Source organism: Erithacus rubecula, assembly GCF_903797595.1.
Source record: "Erithacus rubecula genome assembly, chromosome: 2".
Classification (NCBI taxonomy): Eukaryota; Metazoa; Chordata; class Aves; order Passeriformes; family Muscicapidae; genus Erithacus; species Erithacus rubecula.
Window position 1 is genome coordinate 15,208,802 of NC_136685.1, and position 20,545 is coordinate 15,229,346.

The 20,545-nt window shown below is 42.1% G+C and overlaps 1 protein-coding gene across 3 annotated transcripts in view; it reads left to right on the forward strand.

Annotated features, from left to right (window-relative positions):
* LOC306813077 (uncharacterized protein) overlaps positions 1–20,545 on the forward strand; it is a 211,985-nt gene that overhangs the window by 75,247 nt on the left and 116,193 nt on the right. For all 3 annotated transcript variants that reach the window (XM_079328117.1, XM_079328119.1, XM_079328118.1), the window contains exon 3: positions 19,117–19,274. In XM_079328117.1, coding sequence (XP_079184243.1) covers positions 19,259–19,274 — 16 coding nt within the window. In that variant the 5' untranslated portion in view covers positions 19,117–19,258. The remainder of the gene's footprint in view (positions 1–19,116; positions 19,275–20,545) is intronic.

Genomic DNA, 20,545 nt, shown 5'->3' on the forward strand with positions numbered 1-20,545 from the left:
GAAGAATGCTGCAAGCCTGGCTTACAACTCTCCTCTCTTTCCCAGTAATAGACTTTGATTTGCCGTAGTTCATTTCCCTCTGAAGTCTGCTTTTTGTAGATAACATAAAGCACTTGGCATAGTGGTTGATAACTGAATGTATGAAGCATGACATTTTCCTAGATACAGTATGCCATATGAACACTTGTCTTTTGTATCAGAACCCATAAACAAGAGTTGACTGAGGGCAAATATCTTGCTCAGGTCCTGTGGAGAGGCAGGGAGTGAGTCAGTGCTGAGGGGAGCGTGATGTGGTCACAGCTGCTTTGAGGAGGGCATGTGGCAAGAGAAGGCAAAGCCCAAGGGCAAATAATCCCTGTGAGCCAGCTGGTAGCAGGTGAGGCGACTCATGATGTGGATTAAAAAAAAAAAAAAAAAAAAAAAAAGTATTTTGGAAACTTAATTTCCTCCTTGCTTGTTTTTCTGTCCAGTGATTAAAATACTGACATGTTTTTCTGTCTCTGGAGCATAGCAATCCACCTCTCCTCCCACCTCCCCCAGACCAGTGAAAACCTCAGAAATTGCCATTAAGGACCAGGACACTCCTGCTGGGTTTAGACCTTGGCAGCCCTGTGGGGGTAGATGATGGTGCCCATGCCGAGCCATCAAACAAAACAGTTAACCTCTTGGTTTCTACCTCACCACCCACAAAGAGAAGCTAAAAATAGTAGGCAGTCTTACAGAGTTCTGGGAAAGAATAAAGTAAGAATAAAGCACAGGGCTGGGCGGCTGGAAAGCAGCACTCTGTGCACTAAGATGGAGCATAATGTGTACCAGTGAATATGCAGAACTGTGTAGTATATTTTAAAAGTAATGAAGCTTCACACCTTCAGCTTTGCTATTAAAGCATTGCTGAGAGCTAGATTCACACTGCTGTGCTGCTGAGCTGAGGGAAAATGACTGCCCTTCTCCTTCACAGTTCTCAAGGTTTTACACCAGCTGCCTGGCTCCAGCCAACACAGGCCTTACACAGAAAGGTAAAGGAGAGAGAAAGTGGTCATGTCATGAAAGGCAGCTAGAAGAGTATGGGAAGTACAAAGCTCTGGTGAGTTAAAGTGATGATACTTGGGATTGAATTTTTGAGCCTCCTTTCCTAAACTGTGTATGCAAGCTGCAGGCAGGCAAGTGTAGGCCAGAGACAGCTCAAAGAAATGCTGACTTGCTCATGAAAATGCAGATTTTACAGTTGTGTGTGTAAGAACTTTTGCATAGCAAGTACGAAGCTGTGAACTGCTTCCCTTGATGCAGACTGAGCTTCTTGGGTTCAGACTCAGTTGTAAGGGAAAGTAATCCAGTTACTGACTTTGAATGAGAATCAGGCATCTGTTTGGATCATCAAGTTTTTGCATTCTGTTTCAGCCATATATTTATGAGCTATCCAGAAGCACGGGAACTGAAAGTGAAGAAAATATTTGTGGGATTCGACAGAGACAGAAGCAGCCACTGGTTTGCACGTGTGAATTTTGCCAGTGCATTTTGGTGGCTTAGAATGAAAGCCTAGTGCTTGCTCATAATGAAAGTTGAACCTAAAACTGATCATATCCAAATTCCCAATGCCCAACAAACTGGAGTGTGAGGGCTTAAAGCAGAAGAGAGGGGCTACACCAGGTAAAGATGCTGTATATTTATTTTAGTGCTTAGAGTTGATTAGAGTTGGGTGAAAATGATTAGCTGAAAGGATTCTGAGTAAACCAATTTAAAATGTAATTATGAGGGGCTCAAGATAGTGTGTGTGTGAGTGTGTGTGTAATTATGTTTCTTGCCCATGTGCACAGTAGTCAGTGGTTTTGTTCTGCAGTGAGTGGAAGGCAGAGGAAGGGATGTGCAGGGGAATAGCTGCACAGGGAGCAGCTGCTGTTGAAAGGCAGCTTGTGCTGGGTTTCTCCTGTAATCTGGAGGTGCACTTCTAGCTGTGCTCAAGGTAGCACAGATCTGGGTATCAAACTCAGCATAGCCATAGCAATGTGTAGTTGTGTTTCAGCTGCTCAGAACTGGGAACAAAGCTGAGCAGGTGATTGCAGTGAGCTCCTTGCTGCTCTCTTGGATTGTCTTAGCCTGCCACAGTGAGCTTGTACAAAACAGCTCAGGGCTGCCATGCCAGCTGCAGCATATCTTGGGATGACAGCACTGACATCACACTGGCTGGTGGCATTTCAGGGTTGCTCATTTCACCCCTGTGACCAGCAGCAGGGAATAAACCTCATCTGGCCAGCAAGTTATTGCAGACTAGCTGATCTCCATGCTGTTGGAGGTGAAGCCAGTCTGGATGGGCTTGCTGCATCCACAGTTTGCTCTGGAGTGAGCTGAGTCTCTGCAGAGTGGGTGTAGGAGTGATGGGACTTGTCCCCCTTGACTGTGGCTGGCTCTCCTTTCACATGCTGGCCCAGGGCACGTGTGACCAGCACAATGCTGACACTGCACCCATCCATGAGCCATGCAGGACAAGCCACACACAGGGTTGGAGGCACTTTTTGAGGCTGTTACATCTGGGCTTTCCTCCAGATGTTTTTCTTCTGAACTCTCACATTACTGAAGGCACAAAAGGTCAGGAAATGTTCCTAGAATCCTTCTTACATTAAACAGGGAGCACAGTGAGGAAGAAGAAGGAGAGAAGAAATTGTTGGATGAAGGTGGGCTATGACAATTCAGGGGGCAAAGTCAGGAGGCATTTTATCATCAGTGGTGAAGGGTGATTTTTTTTGTGGGACTTGATACCCAATGAATGTGTGTCTGACTTAGGTAGTGAACTGTGCACAGAGGCACATTTAGGACAGAAAGTGAAAGGACATGCTCTGGCTGACTCACACATTCATCCACAGCATGAGAGCAATCCCTTTTGTAAGACATAGCCCCAGTTGGGCAGCAGCTGTGCTGCACATGACTCTTGCCTTCATCTGACATGGGAACAGAGGGCAGGAAGAGACTCCTGGGATAGCATACTCAATAGCTCTTATTTTATCCTGTAATTCCTGATCAAGCATAGCATTAAAAAATTAAAAAAGCAGTGTTGTGACCATGTTGTTTCATCTTTTCCTTATGCTCTCTGTGTATCTGCTTTCTCTTACTGCCTTAATTGGATTGTTGGCTGCTTAGGGCAGCCATGTGCTCTCATCATTTGCTGTGGTGGGCCAGTATCACACAGCCTATCACATCAGCACTTCAGACACATCCTCTGGCATTTTTGGACATGGGCTGCAAGATAGAGATGTTCCACTGGGACAGGCACATTTTCACAGCAGGAAACCCATGTTTCTGTTTTGTCCTTTGCTCAGTAGGTGCTGGTGTGTGTCAACTAATTCTTTTCCTACTTAATCATTCAGTCAGCACCAATGTGTTCCTCTGAGTAATGGCCTAAAGACCAGAACTTCTAGCCAAACCTTGCATTTTGCTAAAACCACAAATCAAACTTGAAAAATAGGTGCAATAAGAAATAAAGCTTCCCAATAAAGAGAAAGGAATATTTCAGCTGCTGTCATTTTAACTCATAATACCTTCTTGCAGGAAAGAACTGTTTTTGGAAGATGGTAAGGGAAATGAAAAGGGGTAGCAGTGCCTACAGCTGATAACACTGACCTGTTTTTTTGGCATTCCTCCAAATGCAAGGCCAGCTCTCCTTGAAATATAGGTGATTCATCAGCTGAATTGCAAGCAAATAGTGTGGTGCAGAAGCACAGTCATATTATTTCAATAACCTGAGTTTTAGCTATTCCACTTTAAAAACTAATGAAGCAAATAATGTTGTGACACAGATGTAGGCAGTGAAAATGTGTCAGAGAAAGGCAATTAACCTCTGTACTAATAAAGTCTGTCAAATTAGTAAAATATTTTTTTTATATATTATAATAGCTAATCAGAAATATATAGGCCATGAATATTCAGTGCCATGAGCCTGTGGAATCTTTTATACCTTTGAAATCTAGATGGAAAACTTCATCAGGGAAAAGCAGGAGGTTTTTGTAATTTTTTTTCCCTAACAAAGGTGTAAAGGCTAAAAAGTCACATGTGACTTTTTCAGGGGGGGGTTTGTGGATTTCTCAGAACTTGTTGGTGTTGTGTTCACCTCCTGAAACCCAGGTTGGGCTTTTATTTCCACACACAGGCATCCCCTAATCATTTATTTTCTGTATTATTAATGCTTTGCTGGACATTCATGGGGTATTTTGAGCTGAGACCTGCTTGATTAAAAACAAAATAGATTCTGTAATCCTGCTGCGTGGCTGGAGAAATGGGACTCTCTGAGATGTATTCCTGGAGCAGAAGGTTCTCTCTATTGTATGCCCTCTCTCAGTCATGATTTCTCCCACTGAGAGACAGCAGAAAGATTATGTTGGATGTGAATCAAGACTAGGTAAGTTACATCCAGGTTTGAAATTCTTTGCTAAGGTGTGTAAAAGTTATGGTGGACAAAGCTGACTGCTCCTATAGGAGAATCAACAATATTTCTGATACTGAGTTAATGTTGTAGGCATTGTGGTGCTATAACCATCATTAGCTGCTTCATGTTGGATTTTGATTGACTTAGTCTACTGGTGAACATCACATCTGGAGTTTTGTTGCACTATAATATCACCAAACTTGTTGGACACTCCAACATTGACAGTACAAATACACTGAAAAACAGCTTGATCTTGTATATATCTTTTGGGATAGTAAAACATTTATCCTGTTTGCACATACTCAGACCAACGCATGAAGGCATTACAAGGTTAAACCTCTTAATTACTCCACCAACAGTCACCTGCTATATTTTCTGTTAAAGTTAAATGTTTACAGTGTTCTCTCATATCCACAGTCCTACACAGCCATAACTTGTGCTGGTATGTGTGTGATAAAACCCAAAATTTTATCAAAGCCTTTTGTACCTTAATTGTGTTCTGCCTCTATACCTACAGAAGTGTTACTGTTAACAATGTTAAATCATATTAAAATATTAATAATTAACAACAAACACCCTGTATAAGTTATTGCTATTGAAGGGCAGTGCTGCTGATTATGGCCTCTGTCCTTCTGCTCCTCCACAGGCACCCTCTTACCTTTCCTGGCACAAAGGACCTTGCATGTGCCTTCTGTGCTCCTCACCATGGCCAAGGCTTGTTGGATGGTGCTGATGTGCAATTCAGGTGTGGATCTGAATGATGGCCTTTCCTGTGGACAGACAGCCTGTAACTGTTTCCCCTTGCATTGCATAAGTCTTTCTGGATTCCAGTTGAGCCAGTTTGTGTGACTTTGACGAATCAAGCAAATGATCTGCTCATCCTCATGACCTCCTACCAGGGTGCATGTCATGTCTTGCATTGTGTATGGGAATGCTGATAGTGCTGTGTCCCAGTGACAGGCAGCTCTTGTCACTGAGTGGGCTCATGTTAAGTTGCATTCACAGTCATAGAATCAAAGAATGGCTTAGACTGGAAGGGACCTCAAAGATCATCAAGTTCATCCCCCTGCCATCATCAGGGACAACTTTGAATAGATCAGGTTGCTCAGAGTTCCCTCTAGTCTGGCCTTGCACACTTCCAGGGGTGGAGTATCTATAACTTTTCCAGGCAGTCATGCTCCAGGGCCTCACTACCCTCATGGTAAAGAATTTCTTCCTAATATCTAGTCTAAAACTACTCTATATTTGAAGCCATTTCCCCTTGTCCTGTCACTACTGTTACTATGCTGTAAATAGCCCCTCTCCATCTTCCCTGTAGGCTCCTTTCAGGTACTGAACAATTAGGTCATCCTGAAGCTTTCCCTTCTCCAGGCTGAGCAATTCCAATAATTTCAGTCTTTCCTCATAGGAGAGGTGCTCTATCCCTCTGAGCAACTTGGTGGCCTCCTCTGGACTTGCTCCAACAGCTCCATGTCCTTCCTGTGCTGGGAACCCCAGAGCTGGATGCAGCACTGCAGGTGGGGTCTGAGCAGAGGAACAGAATCCCCTTCCTCACCTGCTGCCCACACTGTTTGGATGCAGCCCAGGGCACTTTTGGCTTTCCAGGCTGCAAGGGCACATGGCTGGGTCATGTCCTCTCACCCACAGCACCCCCAAGTCCTTTTCAGCCAGGCTGTTCTGGATCTGTTCATACCCCAGCCTGGATTGTTACTGAGGGTTGACCCAACCCAGCTGATCTTATTAAACCTCATAAGATTCCCATAGGTCCAGTTCTTGAGGCTGTCCAGGTCCCTCTGGATGACATCCCATCCCTCAGGAGTGTCACTGCACCACTCAGCTTGGTGTCATCTGCAAATCTAACAATCCCTTTGTTAGTGTCATTGTGCAGATATTAAAAACACCAGTCCCAGTATGAAGTATGCAGTCCCAGTATGCAGTATGGGACCCTTGAGGATGGCCATCATCACTGATGTCCATCAGGACTCTGAGCTGTTGACCACAATCCTCTGAATGTGAGTGTCCAACCACTTTCTTGTCCATCTAACATTTTCTGAATAAATTTCTACCCAGAGAATCAATAGCTCTCCAATATAGAGAGAAAGATGTTGGAGGGCTTTACACAAATTGAGCTGAATGACATCTGTAGCTCTTTCCTTGCAGTCACTCCATCATAGAAGGTCAGGCAGGGCTTCCCCATGGTGAAGCTGTACTGGCTGTCCTGAATTCCCTCCCTGTCCTTCATGCACCTTAGCATAACTTCTTGAGGCTGTGTTCCATGTGAGGCTGACAGGGGGTATTTCCCAGGGTCCCAGGTTTTCAAAGGCTTAAACTACAAAATGTGAAGTTTGACTGAACTTCACAAAAAGAAGTGGCAGAAATAATGTTATTTTAATCCGAATGATTTGTTGACTTTGAATTTGTTCTAATTAAACACCAGGTCAGATTAACTGCTCAAAGGGTCTTTCTTTTTTTAACTGGGTCCTAAAGTAATGAATAGTTTAATAAGTTTTGAATTATTTTAAAAAGCTATTTATTGCTTGGAAAAACAGCTTTTTGTACTTTTTAAATTACACAGTAAAAATTATGTTAAAATATATCTTTTTAACTTATCTATATTTTAAGAAGCTTTGAAAGGATTAATTAAGCATCCAAACTACCTGCTGAGGTATGTAAATGTTATTATCTCCACTTTTCTGATGGGGAATCTGAAGCACAATGCTGTGTAAAGCCTGAATCCACCAGATCTCCATTTCAGAAAATAATAAGGAGGATCAGCACCTGCCAGGGAGCAATTAATAGATTAACACAATCAGGTGAGAGTGGCTTTCCCAAGGTCATACTATAATGTCATGGGCAGACAGTTGCAGGTATTGGAGTTAATGAGTTACTGATGGTGAACTGGACTGTGAAAACTCACAGGATACGTGCTCCTGCTCACAGGTGAGGTACATGACAGTACAGATTGCCCTGGAACAGTGTTTGTGGGGCACTAGGATAGCTTTGCCATGGCTCAATCTGACTATCTAAGCTGCCACAGCATTTTGATATCTGATGGTCCTGTGTCCCTATGTCAAAGTCCTCCCCCACTCCCCTGTGGGTGTGATCTGTAGATATTCCAAGATCTCCTCTGCCAATCCAGTCATGGGAAAAGGAGCTATAAGAGCCCCTTTGGCTCTGGTTGTTGTCAGAAGTATCCATGGAGTTTGATGATTTCCACACCTGAAATCTGAAACATTTTCTTATTCTCAAGGAAATTCTTCACTTAAAAAACTCCTCCATCAAATCCAGCCTTCCTGTTGGTTTAGCAGTTTTTACTAAAAATGGCAGAATCTACCATTCTTCTGTATTTAATGATAAGAACCATCATTCATCTGTGGACTGAGAGCAGCCCTTCATCTTGCAATCTTTCTGCTTTTTTTTCATCTGTATCCCAGTCCTCATCAACAGTTTCCCATAGGAATTGTTATATTAAAAATGTAATGACAGAAATGCTGTTTTGTGCAGGACTGTTCAGGAAAATGATGAATGCTGTGCAGATGTGTATATTGAAACCTCTGTATCTCTAGGAAATATACTGCTGTGTTTTCATAGGTTTCTCTCTAAAGCTGTAATTAACAACAGTCAGCAGGAAGGGTTAAAGGAAAACAGATTTGAGGAAATACTCAAAGCCATGTGTAGATGCTGCACATTTAGTGTTGCAGTTACATGTGTGCTTGCAAAACGCACAATGGGAAGTGTGTCAATTGCCTCTCTTTGCAGATAGATGTAAGTCTGTGTAAGCAAGATGTAAGTCTGTTGTTGCCACATAATTAGACCACCAGGTTCTGTCCTAATGCCCCAGTTTCTGTTTGTAACCCTGCAGTGATCTGGCATGTGGCAAAGGACAAAGTATTCAGCTTCTCCAGGTCAGTGCCATCAGCAAATCAGGGTGGTCACACCTCTGGTGCCTAGTAAAAAGCTCAGTGTTAATCACAATGTTATCTTCCTCTCTGTTTGGGTATCTGATGTGTCCAGTTTGAGATCTCAGAGCTTATCTGCAACGTGTTGCATGAGCACCTGACAGATTGTCTGGGGCTCTATTGCAAATATTTTCCTTTTTTTGCTTGCTAAAATTTCTCAGGTTCTTACACAAGTCTGTGGAATGAATTTCAGTAAAATGTATGACCTATGGGAAACTTGGGTATTTGCTAAGATGCATTTCTTCAACTCTGTCTTCAGTACTGAAAGTACAGATAATAGCAAGCATCAATAACCATTTTATAAAAAATTATATATGATATATGAAAGGATAAATACATTATATAGCTATTTTTGAAAAGTGAACAGAATATATTCATATTTATTTTCATCTATGAAGATTTCTCCATGGGAGGAGAAGAGAAAAAAAGAAAGATCAAGGTGTGACAGATGCACATCAGGGAAGTGGGTTGTCACACTGCAGGGAGGTGTTGAGATATCACAATGATGGCCATGCTACATAGACCTGAGCAGAACAAAACACTCTCAGGAAAATTGAGCAGACGTAGAAATCATTAACTGACTTAGTGAGAAATGGTCCTGAGGTGAACTGCAATTTTTAAATAATATGCAATATGGAGAAGTCTCTGTGAAACAGGTGTTAGAGTTTCAAGTTGAACTTTTTACATTTGTCCCTAAAGGCAGATCTGTTAAGTTTTTCCTTTGTGAGGGTATAGGCTTGAGGGGAATCACCTGTACCACAGCAGTGTCCTTTGCTTTTAGAAATGGAGTTGCAATCTGCTGCCCGTGTGCTCTGAACTGACCTTTGAGTCTGCTCTTGCAATCCAGTATCTGCTTTCTGAGCCTCAGCTGAAAGTCACAGGCTTTGCAGCAGTCTCCCCAGAGAGCTTTGAGGCAGTTCATCAAAGCAGGTGGAAGGAAGAGTATGTTGTAATAGATCTTTCATTCTTGCATATGAGTAACGAGGAGGAACAAAACATGCTGTCTGTGGACATAATTTTTCTTTAGAAACTAATCATACCAGGACTATAAATACAAGCAATGTATTACAGGTGCTAGTTACAGCTTTAAATATTCTTTTTTGGTGCCAGAGTGTGTGTATTGGTGTGATTTTATTGTGGCTGGAGAGAAATTCTTTTGTTTTTGTGACAGCTCAAATACTGCATTAAACAAATTACTTTCGGGACATTTCAAATGTTTTTATTGTTTGAGCAGCTCAATTCAAACAGTTAGTTTGTGTTCAATTTCCTAGGTAAGTTAATAAGCCTTTTAGAGTACTTAATGATTTCAGTTTAACTGGTGTCTCAGAATTTATGCTTCTGTTTTGTTTGCTCAGCATTAGCATTGCTCATTGACTAATCAAGCACTTACTTCCTAAGTGGCCCCTTCCCCGTCTCAGCACCTGCACTCCATTCCCCCTTGAAGCTTCACTTTCCTGGTAGCTTTAGTGTGTTCTGAAGGATATGTACCTCTACCTTGGATAAATTATTCCTTGCTGGACCTATTCTAGCAGCATTTGAGACCTTACAGGCACCATTTGGAAATGGATATGAAGTTGAAGCTAGCAGCTCTGCTGCCCAGGAGATTGAGTTGCTGTCATATTGCATCTGACTTGCATCAGATCAGAGTTTAGGATTTGGGTGATTTGTTCTTCAGATTAATGTCAATCTGTTTTAAATTAAAACACCCTGGGGCAAATCCTTTGCTGTGATCAATGAACTGTCTGGCTGCAGTCAACCAACATTACAACAGACATGAATTTGGCCTCCTGGTTTGTTGCCTCATCCCCTACATCACTTTCCTTATGTGCTTCAGACATCAAGCCTTTGATCCTATAAGTTGTGGACCATCTTTCACCAAAATCAGTGAGAATGGAGGGTACTTCAATGTTCAACACTTTGTTGGTTTGGGCACAAGAAATGGACTATGTATCTGCTCTACTAAAACATACTTATGGTATATCTATGAGTGAGCAATCTGCTTTGCACCTGTTTTACTACAGGAACAAAAGGCACAGGAAGTGTTTGGAAAATGAGGAACACACCTGTGTGTGAGAGTATAACAAAGCATCTTTATATATAATCATTTGCTATAAGTCATTTCAGAGTTGACAAGCTGTTTTTCAACTTCGTGTCACCACTGCCTGATGCATCTAATTAGTCCTGTTCTCCAGCTGACAAATATCAGCTGCTCTTTCTAAAACATGGTTTCTCCCTTAAGTACATCCCTCTGGCAAAGTTAAATATTAATTATCCTTTTTTTATTTTATGATTATTCATGTGTGCTAATGTCACTACACAATGAATGGGTAAGTCAATACCACAAAATATTAAAAGTATTGTTTCTAAACCTCTGCAGCAGCCAAGATGTACAAAGCCAATCTGGGAATGAATGAGGCTGTGGTGGCTGGGCTGTGCCACCAGTCACACATGTTAGTGGTGAGACTCAAAGATCTGTGGTTGTGGGATGTGGGCCTGGATGTGGGAAATGCACCTTCTCTTCCCAGCTCAGATGCTGGCTTGGTTTACAACTGCACAAATCACAGGACTTTTTACTCTGTATACTGAAATTGCAGGGCACAGAACAGAATGGATACTCAGGCATCCGGTACCTCTGCAGGTCTGAGCTGTGTACACCTCTCCTTTTGCTGAGCATTTGGGTGCTGCTGGTCTGCTCTGCTGGAGTTTCTTGTCTTCCTTTGTGTGCTGGCCTTCTTTGTATCCTTGCCTTCAGGAAGATCCAAATCCATGCCTTGTGAAACAGTCACTGAGAAGGAACACGACACTGAGAAGGAAGACATGTTGTAATCATGTTTCCTGAGAGCAGTTATATCAGCTGCACCCAGCCTATGATACCCTTAGTTGTTCCCACAAAAACCAAGTTTCCCATCTTGCCCATCTGGCTGTCACACTGACATGAAGGCTAGTTCATGATCTTTTGTTCTGAGGAGATTTTGTGTTTGTTTTGTCCAGACAGATTTGCAGCTGCCCCCATGCAAGGGCTGATGTAGCTGTGAGAGCCCTAATCCTTTGTGCCTTTCAAAACATTGTGGGCAACTTTGAAGTGTTCCTTTCCTCAGGCTCCACTTCAGGGTATGCAGGCTCCCTTTTATCTCAGTGTCTTCTGCTCACTGTGGCTCTATCCTTCTAGATCTCCACATGGATCATCAAAAAGATGCTGAAATACAGGATGATCTCCTGTAGCTGTTCCTTACCTTATTCCAGTTTCTTGCCTTACCACTCACCTGACTTTCTGACCTAGCTTCTTTGTGTTTTCTAGCATGACTGGCATTTTCTTACCCACATCACACAACCCAGCATGTCTGCCACCCAGGGTGCTAGACGTGTCTTCCCTCCTTTTCTGTAGCCACTGAAGTAGTTGGAGTTTGATTGACTCACTGAGCCAGTCCAGAGGACTGCAGTAGCAACTGACACTTGTTAGAACTTGGCCTAACATTTTTGCAATATGCAATATCCTAGAGCAGTATATTTTAGAAGCCCAAACTATTTGTGGATATATTAGTTTCAAAGACAAAAATTAATAACATTTGTTTGCATTGTGAATGTTGTTCTTAGGAAATAGAGTGCAAGTAGTGCTGAGTACCTGCCACGTGTTTAGATCATGGTTTTATTACATGAAAATTTGTACATCTCTCTTGTCTGTTAAAGTGTCTGTCACCTGATGGAGATTTTGAAGAATGATGGCTTTTTTGCATGTTAGATACCATCTAAAGATCCAACTGCCAGCCAAAAGAAACTGAGGTGTGTAGGATCAATGTGAACACGAAAGCTTCCAAACTGGCAGTCATGGAGGATATCCAATCATTGTAATTATTTCCAAGTAATTTAGCATATCTCTAATTATAATATGAGGTCATCTTGATGCAAAATAATGTCTAATTAGACACAGTCCCTTTTCAGATACTCATAATAGATTCCAGAGAAAAACCTTTTGGCTCCTCTTATTGTGAGCTTTTAATTCTTAATTTACGATTTTTTTGGTAATTAATTTTTTGAGCAAACAGGGCAAATCAATCTATTTGAGTTAATTAGCATTTCTTCCTTGATTTCCTAGTTGCCCTTTCTGTTAGTCCTCTTCTTCCCCCCCTTATTTGAATATTACTGTAATTTATTCACATTTGTTTGCAACTAGTGCATAATGATTTCAAGTCATGGGCGAGCAAGAGATTGCAGCACAGGAAAGGTTGAAACTCTAGGAAGGAAGGAAGGAAGAAAGGAAGGTCTGCAGAAAGTTGGTGTTGGTCACCTTCTTTTAGAGGCAAACACCAGATTGCACCAGGGTTGATAAGGACAGCAGCAGAGTTAAGCAGAACTCTGGGGCTGAGGTGGGACTGGGTAGCAGAGCAGTGGAAGGAATCATTGAACCACAGAAAGGGAGGATGATAAGCCCCCAAGCAGGAAAACTGATTGATCAGTATTTGCTAAAACCCATTTTAAGGTGAACATTGTTTCACCTTGATACTTTATAAGAAAGTCCATTTGAGACAGTTTTACAAAAAACACCTGGGCTGCATTCACAGAAACCTATCTCATCTTTATTAGTTAGTGTTTGTCCAGCCACTTGCTTTTTTCAGTGTTTATACACATCTATTATTTTACCTAATGCAGATGTACTCTGGTTTGCAGCAGGCAGATTTCTGCTCTAGTGCATGCTTGTCCTTTCTCCCCTTGGATCTGTGAATCTCCTGAGCTGTGAAAAGCAGTGCTGCCCAGTTGTTTGAACTGTAGGCTGAGTGCCTGCAATTCCTGATGGTGTCTTGTCCTGGTTCCTTTTGTGGCTGATTTTAGGAGCTCTCTAAACACAGAGTCTAGTTTAGAAAGGAGACACTGTTTGTTCTGTGCACAGTGAAAGGTGGAAGTTTCCACAAATGAAGCACAACAAAGGGTAAAAAGTTACATCTTTTATACAGTAGAATTTACATGAATCTTGTTATCTAATACATATTCTCTGACTACCTAATGCATATCTATTTGTGTGACATAATCTTATGCAATGCTTAAAACACAAAGTACTTTTTTTAAAGCAACTTCTATTGTAGAAGTTATCTGACAACATTAGCTACATCTACAAAAGGTGAGAAAATGACATTAATTCCTTTTGTAGAAGTTATCTGATGACATCAGTTACATTTATAAAAGGTAAGAAGATACAGCTTGGGGAAAGATAATTCAGCTTGAAGACATCAGTTGCCTGACTTGTCCTATATTTTTGCATGTGTCAAGTAGTGGAAACTTTTGTCAGGACAACGGTGTCATTGTGTCATGGAAAAGTGACAAGAAAGCCGTGGTTTTTGTGTGGCCGTGATGGGAGACACTTCAGTTTTGTTTGGAATGGAAGGGCTCAAAAAACCAAAGAAATCATAAATTAGCAGATGATTTTGTCCCCTTGTTTACCACCTATTTTTCTGCAAAAGATGCATAGAAATGCGTATATAACTCCCTTGGTTATTATAAAAATATTTTATGTGTGTAATTCTCTTTGAAAATAGGAATTGATAAGTAGCATTATCTTAATCAGAAATTGCTTTTCTTTTAAACAGGACCTTTCCTATAACTTGCCTCTGCTGATCTCAGCTTGTACTTACTGTATTTGGAATTGAGTCCAATAGGAGAAACTTAGATTCAGAGGCAGAATGATAATGAGAGAGGAGGAGGGTTTTGTAAGGTAGAAGATTGATGCTTGGAGATGCAATCTACAATTTCAGTTCGAGGGCCACATCAAGGTGAAACAGTACTTTGGCCTAATAGATGCAGTCATGTAATTTTCTGGTCAATTAAAAACCAGCCCAGACAATGCATGAAGACTGAGGGGAGATTAGATAGACTCTACAGAAATGTCTCAGGGAGCAAAAGAATAGAAAAAAAGCTGAGTTTGATATGTTGGGGTGGTTGGGGCAGTTCTAGTAAGATGAAATTCCCATCCTGGCAAGTTTTCTGTGCTGAATGAATTGTGGTATTCAAGATTGCTTCTACATTAGTGGATAAAATAGGCCAGGGAACTACTCACTGGCCACAAGGCCAGCTGGACTGTCACTGCTTTTGGGCATAAATTCTTTTCCTCTGCCACCCTAACAAGGTGGCCCATCCAAACTGTGTATTTGGAATAGTCCCTAGTTATTGCTCAGAGGGTCCAGGCATTGTGTAAGGGAGAGCTGGTTGCCTGGAACAGGTCTGTGCCAAGGACAGCACTGATGGTGGAGCAGCAGGTGATGCTGTGCCAGTGCTTGGGCCCCTGCCCTGGCCCTCTTTGGTTGCTAGTGCAGTGGCCCATATGCCTCTGACTCTTGGCCACATCCTACTGCTCCTTCAACCCTTCCTGGAATTCTTGGCATGGATTTTTGTTTTATTTGTTTGTCTCAGAGCAGCACTGCCAGGATCCGAGCTGCCTTCTGGAGCAGGTCAGGTCACCCAGCCCATCACTGGAGCCGTGCAGTCCTTGGGCAGGGTGGGATTGCAGGCTGGCTGCTTGGCTGGACACTGTGTGAAGAGTAAAAGGGTCACTGCCCTGCCTCAGTACACACACACACACTTGTGCTGGTACAGACCAGGGCCATTCTCTGAGCTGTCACTTCCCACTCATAGCCAGGCTCTTTGGCTGTAGTAACTTTGAAGCAAGGAAGTGGGTCTCAGCTAATAAAATACCTTCTGTATGCAGAAGGCAATAGAAGTTTGGTAATGACATAGCTTTGGAAAGTGGGATGGGCAGTGATTGTGAAACCTAAGTAACTTACTCTAAAAGAACTAATTTCTTCTCATTTGCAAAGTGTCATGTAGATTGTTTGTAGGCTTCTATGTGTAGTTACACATACAAGTGTATTTATTTGACAAAACATGGAGAATGGAATGATGATCTAAAATAAGAGGCTGACTCAGATGACTGGAGTTTAATTTGTCAGCAAGCAAAAGTAGTAGCAATGAATAGAAGACATAAAATTACTTTATCAAATTTCCTGCACATATCGTGTTTTACAGAAGGAACAATGTACAGCATATCAAACCAACTCAAAATATTATAATAATGTAAAATGATAGTCACGTTTAGCATATGGCAGAAAGAAATTAAATTGCCAAACAAAACTCATTGCTTTCTGGGAAAGTGCAGATTGTGTCAGTCATGTTTAAGCTCTCCCAGTTCCCATGAAGTAAAAGAAGTCTGAGTGTACAACCTTCTTGTCTTCCTAGAAAGAAAAGCTTTTCAGTACTGCAGATTATCAGGTCACACTTGTAAATGAGGCACATACTTAACTGATCTCCAGGACTAGGCTGCCTTTCATCATAGAAGCCAAATTTTACATTATCCCAAACCATCCTTCAAGAAATGACACTTGTTGTATGACAGCTTTTGTTTTTCTTTAGGAAAAAGGTGTTCATCTTGATGCAAAGAAAAAATAAAATAAAATTTTTAGTTTCTCTAGTTCCTCAGAAAAGTTCTCTTCAGAAAGGAGACATCACAAGATGAGGCCAAAACATTTTAAAGATTTCGACAACGTCCCTTCAAGCTTTGGGGGACTTCTAAATCATTGTGAAATGCAAAGACTCCTCTTTTGCCTGTGACAAAATGAATTATGCTGTGATCCATATTGATAATAGCAACTGAAAAGGATGATCAGAAGTCTAGCAGAAATCTAGCAATTTTTAATTCCTTGTCTTTTTTAAATGAGAGAATAAATTTAAGGGGACAAATAAGAGCCTGAGGAATTTATTAAATGCAAACTGAGTTGGAATGAGTATGATTTATCCTACTGAGACAACTGAAATGCAAAAAACCCCTCTAAAAGCTAGGAACAAGGGTTGGGCTATGGAAAAATAGAAACCAGCATTCCTTGGCCAAGAAAGCAGATGTTAATCACAAAATTGCTGTAGACTCAAGAAGCATTATTCCTATGCAAGTGCATGCCCTCTAATTCACCTGAAAGATTCTTATCTGTTTTCCCTCCTCAAGTGTGCATATATATCTAGATTACTCCTACAGATTATTTTGCTTTCTTTCATGCTTCTAACCCTATGTTTTGTTATTGTAAGGAGGCTTTTCACATGTGGTTGCAAGTTGCTGTGGATAATGTCCCAAAGTAGACCTGCTGACTGAAGTTCAGGAATTGAGGTCATGAAGTTGGAGACACAAACTCAAGCTGGGGATGGCCAGTGGCAGACTGCTGTTCCTGGGGACATCTGCTTTGTCTCACTGGAGTACTTATGTGACATCCTGTCTGAAGCCTTTGTGCTGCATTGTGTGTGGGATGAAGAAAAGGAAGGTGGCATTAAGTTGTGAGCTATGCAGGTCCAAGGCTTAACAACCCCTCTCCCTGTCCAGCTCCACTTCTACATGACAAGTGTCTCCAGTTCCTTTATACCTGAAATTTTCATGGCCTAATTTGTATAATTTGTATTTACTTTGGACATCAGAAAACCAGCCTAAAATCTTGACTGTGCTTCTCTGAAGGTGATCTTTGAGTCTACTCCTTGGTATTGTCTCTACCCCTCTGAAGCCAAAGATTGAGAAGGAAGGAAGTTGCCAGGAGACTGGCTGCCTTTAACTCTCCTTGAAAATGCTGGTTGAGCAATCCTTTGTCTGATCTTGCAAGGTGTTAAAGCTGGTGGTCCAGTGAGTCCAGAGGAAATCTCTGATGATCACAGAAGAAAGGTTAAAGCAGACAGAGTGAAATTCTAAAGAACTGCTTGGGCCTGATGATGAAAGTAAGTAGCAAGCCAAGGGCCTTTCTGAGGCTCACCCTGCTTCTCTGGCTTGAAGAAAATGTGACTAAGGAAAGGAGCTGGAGAGGCCAAAGGCACAAAGGTCCTTTTCAGCCTGGTCTGCCTTTTCCCCCTTTTGGATATACCTTGAGGGTACAGGGTCTTCTTCCCAAGGGCATGGCATACATTGAACTGTTGTACATTGCTTAGGATGAGCGAAGACAGGAATGGTTTATTCTGTGCAAAACATGAGAGTCTTGCTTTTAAGAACATCTTTGTTAAATAAAGTGATAGAAAAATAGTCCTTTGATACAAATGGCTTGGACACTTGTGTTATACCCACTTTGTTATGACAGTGTGATACAGTTTGAGCTTCACATGCTTGCCAACCCTTTCCCTCTGTTTTTTAATGTTTTTAAAGCAATTTCAAGTCTGCCTAATTCCAAAAATATTAATACAAATGACATTAAAAGATGTTTCTGGTGCTCCTATTTAGACTGTTCTTGGCAGAGGGCTGGGGAGTTCAGCTAGAGCTGCCCAGGCTTGCCAAAGCCAGCTAAACAGCAGGTCCCCCCTTCTCCTCCCTCTACCACCAAGAAAGGGTAAAAAAGTCTGTTGAGCCCTAGATAAGACTGAAAATGCTAACAGAAAGAAGTGGAGAATGGTCTAGAAGCCAGATGTAGTGGGGAGAGAAAGGAAAAGATCTGGACAGTTATGAAATGGTGGAGGGGAAGGTATTTATCACAGGGTGGTAGGAAGGGCTTCAGAGGGTATTAAAAACAGGCAAGTGAACATTACTGGAAGCTGATGATATTACAAGGGAAATAGCTACTTGCTGCTGGCTGTGTAGGAGGCCTGTCAGACTTGGGGAAGTAAAAGCATAGTGCTTACATCAACATGATTTTTTTTTTTTCTTAATGGCATCTGGTCCTGTGTTGCATTTGGGCATGATATTTAGTGACCTACCTATATGTGACACATTTGCTGTAGGCAGTGTTGGTTGCTGCAGCTGGCAGGGACAGGAAAGCTTGCAGAGGGGAATTCTGGAGCACAGAGAGCCAGTACTGTCCAAGCCCTGAACAGCTCCAAGCTGGGTACATCAGTGTCAGCACCAGAAGTGTCCTACTGGTGATTTAAGATGTGTGTTTCAATATTCCAGATTGAACTTTAGCTCTTGGGAGCCACCGTACTAAAAAGAAAATGTGTCTTAGATTATGAGTGGAAAGGAATGCTTGGGCCATCCTCAGCTGTTTGAAAAAAGGAGAAGGATTTGGTTTGGCAGTTTCGTTCCACAGAAAAGTGGGGCACAGGGAAGGAAGGGAAATTCCTGCCCTCTCCAACTCTGTAGCAGCAACCCGGGGACTACCTCAAATTTCTGTGCCCATGCAAATGCCACTAGCTGAGCCTGGGCTTGGTAACATTCAGTGTTGGCTAACTGCTGAGTTTTACCTTTATAAAGAACCCTTTCTAAAAGGCCACAGGTCATTTCAAAAGTGAGGGAAGTGAACTAAGTTGTGCCTTTCTGGTTCAGAGAAAGGGGGAGAACTGAGTGGATCTGGCTGGGATGTAACTGGAATTTAGCAAAGCTAAATCTGGGATTGAGCCCAGCTATGGATCCTTGATTCTCTGCTGCATCCTCAGCATGGGCTGGCTCAGCCCTTGCACACCAGGACAGGTGGATAGTTGCCAAAGGACAGTTACCAGAGTGAGGTGTGAGGCAAGCAGTGCCCTTCTACAGCCTACCTGAAACCACAGGAGGCTACATGGACTGCATGAGCCATGGGGATCAGCCCCAGTCCTGGGCAATCCCAGAAAGGAGCGAGTCAGCCCTAGACCCTCAGTACTGCAAGAGCTAACCAGGATGTATTCAGTGTCTGCTGGAGCAGCCAGCTCTGTAGAGCTTTTACTGTAATGTCTTATCAGGCTAAGACCCATATTTGGGATTGCTCAGATCCTTTCTATCCTTTCTTTGGTGTTGTTTTCCTGGTAGTAATGCTCTGCTCTTTTCTTTAGGTCCCAGCTGGCATTTGCTTCATGTGGACAAAGCGCAGAAAATTTTCCAAGTCCATTTCAGAATATCAGACGCCCTTAAAGGTTTGAAAGGACTTATCAGTCAGCAACTTTGGAAGAGCATTTCAAACTCACTGCCAAATTAATGGGTCAGCTAAATAGTAAGTAGGCCTTTTTTACTCTGTGCATCACAGACCCCTTTCTGTTTCACTGGGCTAGGGTTTTATTATATGAAAAAGAATTGGACTGGGTCTGGATAAACCAGCATTCTTTCCTGAGGACCTAGCAGAGCATGATAATCACACAGTATTGCAGGCAACAGAGTGAATAGGAGCAATTGTATCCAATACCTGAGTTATTGGAACATGCCTGCCTGCTCATGTGAGCCAGGAGAGAAAGATTGTTTTTCCTTTCTGAAGAGGGAAAATTGGAGGGAAGCTGTGCCAGAACCTTTCCAGGTTTAGAGAAGTGGAGGAAACACCTGCTACGCCATCAGCATTCTTGTTAACAGCGAGTGCATGAGTGACAGAATCTGTCCTTTCCGGGGATGATTCAGACTCAGAAGACTCTTGGTGGTGATGACACGAACGCCTGGTAGCTCCTGAAAGCAGAACTAATGAGCAGTGCCACTCACTTAGCGTATGGTTTGACAACAGATGCACATGTTGGTAATTAAGTATTTGGCTGCATTACATTATTTTATTTTTGGATTTCTCAAACACTCCCATTGCAATCTCTAAACACATTAGCACAATTTAAAAACCCTAAACTTATAACAAACAGAAAAACCAGTTTAGGAAAACTATACCCCACTTTTCAGAAGGGCTCAGTAGTACGTGAGCCTTCCTGTGCACCCCAAGCCTGGGGAACATAGGCTCTGTATGGCAAACCTGTACTCAGGAAATAATCCCAGGGATTTCTTCCATATTGAGCAGAGTTGTGTCTGTGGTTTCAGATCAAATCAGTACACAAGTCTTGCATCAGGGTTTTATTCTACTGTATCTTCACATCCATCAGTTCTTGTGACCCAGCAAAGCCTTGGAACGACTTTGAACTTCATGAACTTCATGAATACCTGAATGCAATTATACCTTGCAGTGCTTAGGGAGCAGACTCAAATAGTTCATCTTAGAAGAGATCTTCTGGAATGCCTTATTATGTCCTTGCTTGCAAGCAGTTATTTATGTCTACGTGCTAATGCTGACCTCAGCCACAAGTTGTGAAATATGTACATAGTGGTACTTGCTGGAGCATCTTGCTCCCAAATTGTGCACCTTGGCTAACTCAGTCTAGATACTTATTAAAACTCTCCCTTGAAACCCAGGCAATATTGCCCTATATGTCAGATATACTGGAGGAACAGTTACTTGAGAAATTATGGAAATTACGTTCTCATCCCACTCTACCCAGGTTTCTGTCATGGGTTGTTAAG